This window comes from Electrona antarctica (genome assembly GCF_951216825.1).
Source record: "Electrona antarctica genome assembly, chromosome: 11".
In the NCBI taxonomy this organism is placed as follows: Eukaryota; Metazoa; Chordata; class Actinopteri; order Myctophiformes; family Myctophidae; genus Electrona; species Electrona antarctica.
Genome location: NC_136792.1, coordinates 24,392,299 through 24,405,068, shown reverse-complemented (window position 1 = coordinate 24,405,068; position 12,770 = coordinate 24,392,299). Strand labels below are relative to the sequence as shown.

Sequence of the window (12,770 nt, the reverse complement as noted above, 5' to 3'; positions counted from 1 at the left end):
AGGTAAACGCATACATATTATATCTCCATATTAAAACTTTTTGTATTTGTACTCAGTGGTCGAAAGTACAAGTAAGTAAGTATAATTTTGATGTATTACAATTGGAGTATTTCCATACATACATTTCCATTTCAATACATTTACTATACTTATACATCTCAGAGGTAAATATTGTACATTTACTCCTCGACAATTATTTTGTAATACATGCACTAAGCACTTCAGCCATGGCTATTTGAAAATAGCCGATCTACAAGACCACAATGTGTCACTTTGCCAATCTCACAACGCGTCGCAAAGTCATATTTTTGAATAATCAACATTTACATTGTGGATAAAGGCCCCTGGCCCCCATGTGACATGGTGTCCATTTGTGTGCCCTGGGTTAGAAAGCAGGTCTCAAGCAGAGGAACTATTGATTTGACTATTAAACTATGTGAGGGTCTTCACTCCAGCCGAGGATGACTCAGTCACATCCACAATAAATAGCTAGACTCCAGCTGAGATTTTATGAATGCCATTTTCAACCGTAACCCTAAAGCTAAAAATAGCGAACCTACACGCTCATGTGCAAAGCTGCAACGCGATGTGAGATTGTACATCCACTGTATTCAGTGCTTGACACTGGCGCGCAACTAAGTATACATCAGGCATAAAGGTCCTTGCAGACCTGTATGCGTTTAGATTTGTTTAGGAAAACTATAGGAAAATGGTCCTCACTGTCTACTATACCAAACTTCTACTATACCAGTGAGAACATGTGGCTCTCACAAGTATAGTAATATAACACACACACACACACACACACACACACACACACACAGCTCCGCAATGGAGTGGCTGCACCACTCAAAAAGGAGATGTCTCCTATGAGAACACAGTGTGTGTGTCTGTGTCGGAAAATGTGCGTCCGCCTCTCATTGGTATGTGAGCCGACGATAGGGAAGCGCGGGTGTGGGGGGACGTGTGATGATCTCACTGCAATGTGCTCTGGCCCCCCGCTAAGGAGCCCCCCCATCTCTTCCAACCCTGAACACCCCCCCCCCCCTCCTCCATCGGTGTGCCAGCATGCAGCGAAATCCAATTATCTTCCACAAACTAGATGTTGTCAGTGAATATAGATGGGAGTCTACGGCTGCCGCGCGGCTCAAGGTCAGAGAATAACGCCTGCTAGTTCCACACAGGTTGCGGGGGAATGGAGATCAGCATCGTTCTAGGCGTACATATACGGGGGTCAGGTTGGATCCGTGAACTGCTCCCGTGATATATGGCGGCATGGAAGCCGGCTTTTATTCTTTTCTTTATGAATCTGCGACACGCTGCTGGTTCTGTCCGGAAATGTGCCAGGTGCCAGCACACTGACGTCTGATCAGTCAGATTGCTCAAGCTGTGACACCATCGCCTCAGGTTCAACCAGCCTGCACTGGCCCCTGCCATCACCGATTCACTGCAGGTCAATTGTCATTCAAAAATGATACATCGGAGTTGACAGTGGTACCACCGACGTCCAACACACTGGTCCCTGCACTCCCGTAGTCTTATGAAAATATGAGATTTAGCATTACCCCACACACACACACACACACAGCAACAGAAGAAGCCCCCAAGGTTATATCTGCGATTCTGTCTTAATCCGCTTTGAATGATGTGCTGCTGACAGGCTGCACTGTAATGATCATCAGGTCTGGCAGAAGTGCCCCGGTCATCCTCTGAGGTGACACTAAGTATCACAATGCATGGCAAAACTGTCCACTGGGATGGGGACGTCTCTGCATGGTGGTGGTTCCTAATGGAAGGTCAACTTCGCGCGGCATTACGAGCCTAATATCTGCTTCTTTTGATGCGTTTGTGTGAGAATTAATGTCATGAAACCTTTAACACTCTACTTAGTAGAGTGTTAAAGGTTTCATGACATTAATTTTCATTTATTTTAATTTTTCGTTTTTCTTTTAGGTTGTATGACCTCGATTACACACAAAAAACTGAACTTTGAACATTCAGTGGATTTTCTGTGGTCTGGAGTTTTCTCTGGGGTTTGGAAGCCTTTTGAGCTGCAATGAAAACAGGCAAAACAGTGAAAACAGTGACATCTGCTGGCAAATCCCATTGACATATATGGGATTTGCAGGCTGTGACATTACAAACAGCAGGAAAATCAGAGCACTTGTTTGAGCCAGAAAACCCCAGACCACAGAAAATCTACTGAATGTTAAAAGTTCAGGTTTTTTGGGTGCAATTGAGCTCAGAAAACCTAAAACAAAAAACTTTTTTTTAATGTCACAATCCCTTTAATTGACACAAAGACACAAAACGTTAGAATATGGAGATAAGAGGTTTCTGCCCCACAGTGACAATATAATTGATAAAAATGATTAGTTGGATGAAGTGTTGCAGGTCCACCACACAGTGGGATGTGGCCCTTTAAGGACCTCCGCTGCAGACACATTACAGCAGTGCACATCCCCATTAGGTATGGAGTAATTTCTCAGTTATGTAAGACGCCTTTACAGGATTTGGAGAGCGGGGGACTTTTATTCAGCTCTCTGAGACTTCATTACAGCTTACACTGCATAATTTATGGCAGTAGTTCACATCATGTTCATTGATTTGAATTTGATCAAAAAAGAAGTACAGTAAGTAAGTGCAGGCCGATGCATTTCGGAAAATGGAAGCTAATATGTTTCATAAGGTATAAGGGATGAAATTAGATGAGGTGGGAGATGGAGAGAAAGCTTGAATGATCCCCGGAGAGAAGACTTTGGCGTACAAGTTCTCCGTGTCTCGCTGCTGATTTTGTCCAGATATTGTGTGTCCTGCTACAATGTGATTGGCTGCTCTTCTTTTTTCCCTGTCTCTTAAAGCTTGCCAGCCCCTCTTTTGTGGATTACTGTGTCGACATTGTTAGAAACATAAAAGAAGTATTTTCCTTTTGTGGGCTCTCTGTCTGATGCATGATGATATGTTGCAACTAAAGTAATGTGCCTTCTTCTGTAAGGAAAGCAACCAAAGTGTGTCCAAAATGTCACTCAGCAATATCATATGATACATAATCTGCAACCATGCACTAAACAGAGCAAAAACTGAAAATATATTGAAACCGATGTTTAGAACAAATAACTGACTTAATTTTGGTCTTGTAGGTTAATCGAATAATACATTTTATTTATTCATATTCATTAGTGTTCATCTCACACAAAGAAATGATTTACACAAAAGACCATATTGATAAGTCTGATTAACCACAATCTCATTTAATAATCCTTAATTAACTTTATGGAGGCAAACGTTGTAAATAATCGTGATGATTTGAAGTCGCTCCTCGGCCCTGTGGCCTGGGAAATAAGTTACACATGCATAGCCGTACCAAAGAGTCTCCCATCATGTGTTTCCTTGAATGCAGAGAGAATCAGCTTGCCTGGTCTCTCCAGAAAATATGGATTTGCAAATGAGCTACCCCATATCCAGGATCAATCGGCAGCCGCCATTATGCCACGTTTAATCTCATTCTACTTTAAAATGTCCGTGTCCTTTGGTTCACAGTGTCATTGTGTCCAACCAACTCTCCAATTGGTTTTTGGATCTATTTCAATTCAATTAGGTTATTTTTTCCCCCTATTGAAAGTGGTGTGCTGCCCCCTCTTCCAGCTTTGTATTGATTTGTGTATATGTTATTCTCCCCTCTATCTATCACCTTCTTGCCCTCCAGCTCCAGTCCTGCTCATAAATACTACCTGGCCACCAGTCCGGTGACCGGGGCGGTGTACCTGTCGGACACCAGCAGCAGGAAGGTGTTCAAGGTGAGGAACCTGAACGTTGTAAAAGACGTGTCCAAGAACGCAGAGTTGGTGGCGGGGACCGGTGACCAGTGTCTGCCCTACGATGACACCCGCTGTGGGGACGGTGGCAAGGCCACCGAGGCCACCCTCACTAACCCCAGAGGTACGGTATAGCACACTGCACTACACACACTGTCATCAATCAGTCTGTCTGTTATTTGTGTTGTCTTTGAGCTAGCCCTATGATTGATTGATTGATTGATTGATTGATTGATTGATTGATTGATGGAACACTTGGTACAGTGTCCTGCATAAAAAATAACAATAATTCATGTCGTCAACAAAATACAAACACTGAAGAGATGGGGAGAATTACATTTACCTCCCCTAGTGGTCTCCTTCAGGCCAATTTTGAAAGAAACTGGTGATTCACATCCTCTAATCATGGATGGATGGTTTGTTCTAAAATGTGGGTGGTACCAGATCATGGTTGCTCCCTCTAGTGTTGTGACTGTCGGTGTCACTCACTTTGGAGAACTAGTTTGACAGGTATATGATTATAATTTAGCAGTGTCTTTAGATAGTAAAACTAAATATATTAAAGTTACGGCTGTATGCATCTTAATTATTACATTTCTATCCATACATGTTGGCATGGGTGAAATATCAGTTTATGGGAAGAATATTGGGTTCTATGAAATTAATTGAAATGTTTCTCCCTGTTTTCCATGTATCTTTCTAAGATAAGATAAGATAAGATAAGCCTTTGTTGATCCATGTGGGGAAATTGCATGCAGCGTTTCTGATAGATTGTGTTGCTGGATAGCTAAAGGAATGACATGCCAGCTACTGGATCAATACTCTTAGTTTCCACATATTGGATTCTATTTTCTGTGTGTATTTTCTATTTTCCACTAGGAGCTAGCGAGCTGACTGTAGGTGATTTTCAAGCAATGGATTTTGTTTTATTTTTTATTTTTATTTAAAAGTGCTGTAGCCTATATTATGTTTCCTGAGCATTTGCTCTTCCATAGCTGCAAGGTGCAGTAGTCATCATTCAGAACGCATCCTCACGTTTTGATCTCCGTCGGGAGGGATGATTCATGTACCAAAATAACATTTATATCCAACTGGAAGGTTTACGGAAGGTTTACAGCAGCATTCATTAACAGAATGTCGCTCAGCGTGCTGTGCAAGCAGCCCTAGGACAGATATGAACGAGACAGACGTGAGAGAGAGAGAGAGAGAGAGAGAGAGAGAGAGAGAGAATAGCTGTGTTTCCATTAAGCCATGTTTTTGCGCATTAAGGCTCTTGCGCAAAAACTCCTGGATGGAAACACTTAAAAATGCAAATAAGGCCATTTTTTTGCAAAAAACACTTTTGCGCTCGCAGGGGTGGATTTTTGGGCTATATATCGAAAAAGTGAAATGCGCGAATGGGGTATATGGACACACAAAGGCATTGAACTCGCATTATATTGCTTTTGAACAGTTGGAAAAGAAAAAAAAACACGCAATGGTTAATCAGTGGACTTGAACGGGAGGATGGGTGGCCAGGGTGGGGAGGATGGGTGGCCAGGGTGGCTGGGATGTGGATTTAGCCTATACACACTCTCCAAGCCTCTGCTGTCTGCAGGCTCTTGCACCCGGAGAGCGTTGATCATGGAAGTTAGATGAATATAATTCTCCAAAACACCTCGGAACGTACGAGGGGAGACTACTAAAATACGCTATTATTGCTATAATGTCCATAGAGAATGTATCACGACCAATTATAAGGATGCTTTTAAACTGGTATAAGTTGCCTGGCATTGCAAGCAACCGTGATGAAACAACGAACGGCTTTTGCCGTTTGCATTGATGAGAGACGTACACTGTATAGCTACCAGCTGCAGTGATAGTGCAGTCAATATATAAACGACCAATTTATAGCATATACTGTACATATGCGCCCAGAAATGAATGCAAGTTCAAGCCTGCATGTCGCACGATGGTGTCATGCAGATAACAATACGATGTAAAAGTCCAAGTGCCCGATGAGAAGTGTTGTCAGCGTTGTCAGCTGACACAATGTACCGTGGTAATGTACCGTGGTAATTAAGAAGCGCATATCAAGCAACAGTCTATACGTGTGTGTGTGTGTGTGTGTGTGTGTGTGTGTGTGTGTGTGTGTGTGTGTGTGTGTGTGTGTGTGTGTGTGTGTGTGTGTGTGTGTGTGTGTGTGTGTGTGTGTGTGTGTGTGTGTGTGTGTGTGTGTGTGTGTGTGTCTGGCTGTCGGAAAAAACACACTTTATTATAGGGATGAACACACACACACATGACATGCGTTGAATCAGTTCTGTACCGTGGTAAGAAGCACAAATCAGGCAAAAGTAAGCTATAGGCGGCTATATATTATGTATCTGATTCTGTGTGTGTTGTGTTTGCGAGGAGCAGCAGGCTGTCGGGGGGGGAAAAACATCTTTATTATAGGCTATTATTTATTAATGTGTTCGGCTTATAGTTGAATCTCCCTTAAATACAAAGTCAGGAAATTACTTTAATATTTAGGCTACAATCTAGTGATTCTAGTCTTACCAGCTAAAAACCTGTCCCCTGACAGCCTCTGCACAGCATAAATAGGACTTGTTGCCGAATTGACAACCAGACAGTCCGTGTATAATATTTTTGTGTCAAAAAGACAAATATAACACGCGGCTCACTTTACTGGCAAAATAGTGCCACCTACTGCTTATTTCAGAACTTATCTTGTATCTCCCATGAGTCGCATATATCAGTGGATGGAAACGACCGACAATGCGCATTTCTTTTTTCGACTTAATGAATATACGCTACCTATTTTTGCAAAGTCTTAATGGAATCATACCTTCGAGAGAGAGAGAGAGAGAGAGAGAGAGAGAGAGAGAGAGAGAGAGAAAAGTACCCACCACCTCAACCTCAACACTAACCTAAAAGAATGGATGACCTTAAAATACAATAAGGCTTAGTACCTTTGAACATCCTCTGCCCCTCCACCCCCACCCCAACTTCTGTCAATAGGCTATACCTTTTGCTGCTATTGAGCTTGTATGTTGTGTCTTACTGATGAATTGAGTACATTTTTAGTTCTTCTTAAGTTCTTTTGACTGTACTACATGCCTACATTAACACTTTTTACAGATTTTACTCTGAAAAGCCCCGCCTTCCATTTCCCCCTAAAACCGGGAGGTATAATATTCCATTACTACCTCACACTGTCAAGTCTGATCTCCTAGCAACGGCCCTTTCAAAAATGGATTATAGCGATCCGGTTTTATACCATTAAAACATACCTTAAGATGTCTCCAGACGTCCTGGGCCTCCTTACGGGTGTAATTATAAAGATGTCTGGGGACGTCTTGGACAAAATAAGTGATATTTAATCTTGTTAAAGTATTCAATCAATCAAAAAACGGATAAGACAAGCATGAGGGAGAGAAAGGTACCCAATAATATGATATCAGAATAGTGATTCCACTGTAGACAGAGCAGAGCCCAGCATAGTGTCCATCGAGTGAAACACAGATTTCTGCAGCCAACATATTCTCATTCCCGACTAGAAAATACATGCAGCCAGCATCCCTGTGCGACACTGTGAATGCACTGTGCAGTAGCCCTGTACCCTCTCTATCAGTGGTTCTCAAACTTTGACATTTTAAGGAGCCACCATAGCTGACAGGTCCATTTGATTTTATCTGTATACTGTCAGAGTTACAGACCTGTGAGGGTCCCCCCAAAGGAACCTTGAAGAGTCCCAGAACCACCGCTCCCTAGAAATGCCACGGCAGCATGACACAAATTAATAATCAAATAAATAATCTATTAGTGCTAGCATGTTACATATTGTATTGTTTGAAAGATAGACAATTATTTTAACTACAGTAACAACGTTTGAATTTATTGAATTAATCCATTGAGACCTGGAACGCATCCATGTCACGTTAGCGTTTAACCACATTAACCATTAACCCATTTTGGGGCGGGAACCCGTTTTGGTGTTTTAAACATTGTTATAATTTAGCTATTGAAAAATAGCAGATCTACAAGCCCATAGCGCGCCACCGAGTGGCGCGCTATGAACTTGTAGGTCTGCTATTTTTGAAAAATCGTTAAAATGTGCCTCAAATCTTTCCGAAAATTGTCATGATTTAGAAAACTTTTTCTTTTTTAATTTCGACGTCAGGCCTGAATGGGTTAAAGAATGGTATTACAACAACAGACAGGATTGTTCTTGAGCCTGATCGAGGTGTGTACCAACAGGGTGGGAACTGGTTATCTGCAGTATTTTGAGCCTGATCGAGGTGTGTACCAACAGGGTGGGAACTGGTTATCTGCAGTATTTTGAGCCTGATCGAGGTGTGTACCAACAGGGTGGGAACTGGTTATCTGCAGTATTTTGAGCCTGATCGAGGTGTGTACCAACAGGGTGGGAACTGGTTATCTGCAGTATTTTGAGCCTGATCGAGGTGTGTACCAACAGGGTGGGAACTGGTTATCTGCAGTATTTTGAGCCTGATCGAGGTGTGTACCAACAGGGTGGGAACTGGTTATCTGCAGTATTTTGAGCCTGATCGAGGTGTGTACCAACAGGGTGGGAACTGGTTATCTGCAGTATTTTGAGCCTGATCGAGGTGTGTACCAACAGGGTGGGAACTGGTTATCTGCAGTATTTTGAGCCTGATCGAGGTGTGTACCAACAGGGTGGGAACTGGTTATCTGCAGTATTTTGAGCCTGATCGAGGTGTGTACCAACAGGGTGGGAACTGGTTATCTGCAGTATTTTGAGCCTGATCGAGGTGTGTACCAACAGGGTTGTTCTTGAGCCTGATCGAGGTGTGTACCAACAGGGTTGTTCTTGAGCCTGATCGAGGTGTGTACCAACAGGGTGGGAACTGGTTATCTGCAGTATTTTGAAATTTCACATACAGTACGTAGTGCATCAGCTGGACGGAGGAAAGCAGAGGGAAGTGGAGCTGGTACCATGCAGTTCCCTCCTGAAGATGACGTGGGAGGCTGGCTTCAACCTCTACCGATTGATGCAATATGAATGGTTGAATGCCTCACAGCTAACTGACTAACTAATGTAGATATCAAGCACAACGTTTATTTCTTTTGTTGACTAATTGACTCATTGTCAGCCTTCTGATTGGTTCCTGACTGACTAACCAGCAGGCTCCTTTTGCCTTGTTCTACCATGTTTCCGCCTAATACTGTAGTTGTTTATGTTGAATTTGTTAAAATATTTTAAAAAAAGTCACTCTTTTACTGGAACCAAGTTTAAAATAAGAATTGAATACACATATCAATACGAAGCAACTGAAAGAAAAAAATATATATATATATATATATATATTTTAATAGTAGTAGATGGAGAGAAAGATTGTTTTTGTCCAACCAAGAAGCAGCAACCAATGGGTGCGAAGAGGGGCCTAACCACGGGCAGGACTTGACAAAGGGCATAGAAGTGCCGTCTGTGATCTAAACAAGACGCTAGAAGACATTCAGGGGTGACTGGTGACACTCAGCCAGCGGCCGTATGTGACGACTATGGAATGAGAATGTTTTGCTGGAGCTGTGGGAATTCATGCATTCACATCATTATGCCTGATTTATATTTGGTTGCTGCACCATTGCTCTCTGAAAATAGCCGATCTACAAGCTTATGATGCGTTGCAGATGCAATGGGAGCTTGTAGACCGGGTATTTTCAGTGAGCGACACCGGCGGTGCAACTGATTAGAAATCAGGCTCCTGGCTTTAGATCCTTGCACACAAGTATAACAAAGAAAGAGACTGGCTTTTGTGACTTTGTCCCCAACACCTCATGTCAGGTCGTTATGGAATCGATACCTGGCCTCCGTGTGACGACTCTATTGTTCTTCTACATCGATCGAATGAAATCAATTCGGACATTAGTTTTGATCTCAGTCATTAGCTTTTAATTGCCATTTAGCCGCCTCACATCGCGTCACAGATGGATTTTAAATAAATTAACCGATAGATAATTTCCCTCTCTCTCTGGTTGACCTGCAGGCATCACGGTGGATAAGTACGGCGTGGTCTTCTTTGTGGACGGCACCATGATCCGGAGGATCGACCAGAATGGCATCATCTCCACTCTCCTGGGGTTTAACGACCTGACCTCTGCCCGACCTCTCAGCTGTGACGCTGTGATGGACATCTCCCAGGTATGACCCCTGACCCCCCCCCCCCCCCCCCCCCCCCCCCCAACTGTGTCATGACGTGATGCTATTTTTGGGGGAATCAAATAATAATATGTATTGTTTAATCCCTCCTCACCTACTGTATAATGACATGCTCGAAATAGTGACGCCGGGTTGTAAGCAGTTAAACACTGCTGGGATACAACGGCAGTGTGTGGGGAGGATAAAATTGGGGAAAAAAGGCGTAAAGTAGGCACAAAAAAGAAAAGAAAAGAAAGAAAAGAATAGCCTGGACAGATCATATTATGTATGTCATGATACATGATACATCACATTACAAATTCCCACACATGATTATAATAACAGCCATCAGCAAAACTCGCTTGAATGCAATGCAAATTTGGCAATATACTCCTCAAGAGTGACTCAAGATGTGCTATTATCTCCAAATTCAAGAAGCTGTGTGGTTAATGAACGTGGGCAATGAACATGAAAGTGAAAAGTGGGCAGGGGATGAATTCAGATAACAGCATGTTTCTGGAATAAATAATAACTATCATATAACATTCATGAGACAGAGAAAACAAGGACAAATGAGACAGTAAAGCAGGGGTCTTCCAAGTTGGTGTTGGCTAGACCTCACTCTTGCAGTAACTAACTAAGTAGGCTATACTTTTTCATATATTTTATAGATAGCTTTGTAGACTTGTTTAACAGCACTATATCAATGTGTAGTATTGTGTGATTCATATTAATGTGTATTTTCAGACAGTTCACTTGAAACCCTCAACAATTAGAAAGCCTATACTTGGTCTGCTCTTTTTTGCTGCTACACCAAACCTCTTTGCAGAAAATAGCCAATCTACAAGCACCTCACTCTGTGAGACGCTGTGAGCTTGTAGATCTGCTATGTTTGGCTAATGCTCCAGCAGAAAATGGATATTGGAATAAAATGGTTAATGTAAAAAACAAGGTTCCTATCAGACAAAGATTTGGAGCTCACAATGTGACTTTTATACATTTGAAAACTTGAAATGAAATGGGTACAGTACATTTTTATACCAATACTGTTGTACGTTTTACTCAAGTAGATTTATATATTTCCATTTTCCAACATCGCAGCATTGGTACTTTTTCTTAAGTAAGAAAATGTGAGTCCTTTTCCCCCTCCACTGTTGAAGCCCCCTCCAGTGACACATGGCAGGTTGAGATGGACATGGGTCCTATAGAGTGCTGTGAGAGCGCTCCCAGGAGGATCTGTGTCCACTAGCACCAGCTGTACTGATGACCTATAGCTGCAGGCTGATGAGGAACATGACCCTGTAACCCCATAACCCCACTACCGCTTCCCGCACACACACATGCACACACACACACGCACACGCGCACGCACACGCACACGCACACACATACACACACACACACACACACACACACACACACACACACACACACACACACACACACACACACACACACACACACACACACACACACACACACTACTATGTATTACTATACTTGTAAGGACATCAATATTTTAGGAAGGCTTTTTCTTTTACCCTAAAGGTAATTTATAATTTTAATATTTTCGATGCACGACTTCTACTCCAACACCTAACCACTGAATCTAAAATCTAAATGCCTAATCCTAAACCTAACCCCAACCTGAATCCTTTCCTAATTGTACGCCTAACATCCACACACTGTCTTCAAATGCAGTGAAAAAACATGCGGCCTTCATCAGACTATCTTTATCTATAAAGATAGCCTGATGAAGGCCACATAGGCTGAAACGTTGCTGCACACACACACGCACACACGCACACGCACATGCACACGCACACGCACACGCACACGCACAGCATACACACGCTTGCAGTCACAGTTGACAGACAGAGACATGTCACTATAGCACACACATGTACAGTACTGTCAGTACATGTCAGACGGCTCTAGCCAACCGAACGCATGCCTTAGGCAAGGACACAGTACTGAGGTCACATGAGCGTCTGGCCCAGTGACCCACCTATGGAAACGATAAAACAGCCTCTGCATAAATTAACAACTCACACACAGCCATTTCCTCAAGCCAGGGATTTTGCTCTGTTTGTTTTCCTAATCTACACAGTTATCACATTTTCTGTCTATTTCCTGACAGCCACTAATTACACACCACGCCACAGAGCTCCCCACTATTATTAGTATCCACAACTATTGTGCTCTGCTTAGAAGTGTAATTAGCTTCATTATTACTGTTTTGCGTGCTATTTATTTACCGTGACTTGCCGGCCGTGACTAAAGGCGCACTGGCATTCACAGGGGACGTCTGAAGGCGAGATTGGACTGACATCAAAAGCGCTCAGCGCGCACGCGTGTGCATGTGTCTGTACGAGCGGCGCTGTGTGGTTTGTTTTTCTGCCACGTCTACGTTATACAGTCCAGCCTGCAAACAAGTCCAGAGGGGGACTCAGCTGCCAATGGAGAACGCTTTCAGTGTGTGAAATGATGTATTCAGAGGCAGGAGGAGAGCCTCCAGCTGCCCGCTGCCGTCCCCAAGGGACACAGCCCCCCCAACCCCCCCCCCCCCCCCCCCATACCCCCCACTCCTCCCATCTCTCTTTCTCCCCCACAAGCCCTTTGTGGATGCAGCTCACACCATGTCCGCTGCTCTGGTAAACCGAGGAGGGAGAGAGACGCAGGCAGCACTGACTGCAGCCGCACAACGATGACAAATCGCACAAGCACTGCCAGAGACGCTCAGACAGTAAAAAGCATCCATTAAAAATTCATCCGGGGCACATAGCTTCCAA

The 12,770-nt window shown here is 43.2% G+C and overlaps 1 protein-coding gene across 2 annotated transcripts in view; it reads left to right on the top strand.

Annotated features, from left to right (window-relative positions):
• The window catches only part of tenm4 (teneurin transmembrane protein 4), a gene marked incomplete at its 5' end in the record, with an annotated part of 244,856 nt that overhangs the window by 167,804 nt on the left and 64,282 nt on the right, over positions 1-12,770 (top strand). For both annotated transcript variants that reach the window (XM_079513576.1, XM_079513575.1), the window contains 2 exons: positions 3,707-3,939; positions 9,827-9,981. In XM_079513576.1, the coding sequence (XP_079369702.1) occupies positions 3,707-3,939; positions 9,827-9,981 (388 nt within the window). The remainder of the gene's footprint in view (positions 1-3,706; positions 3,940-9,826; positions 9,982-12,770) is intronic.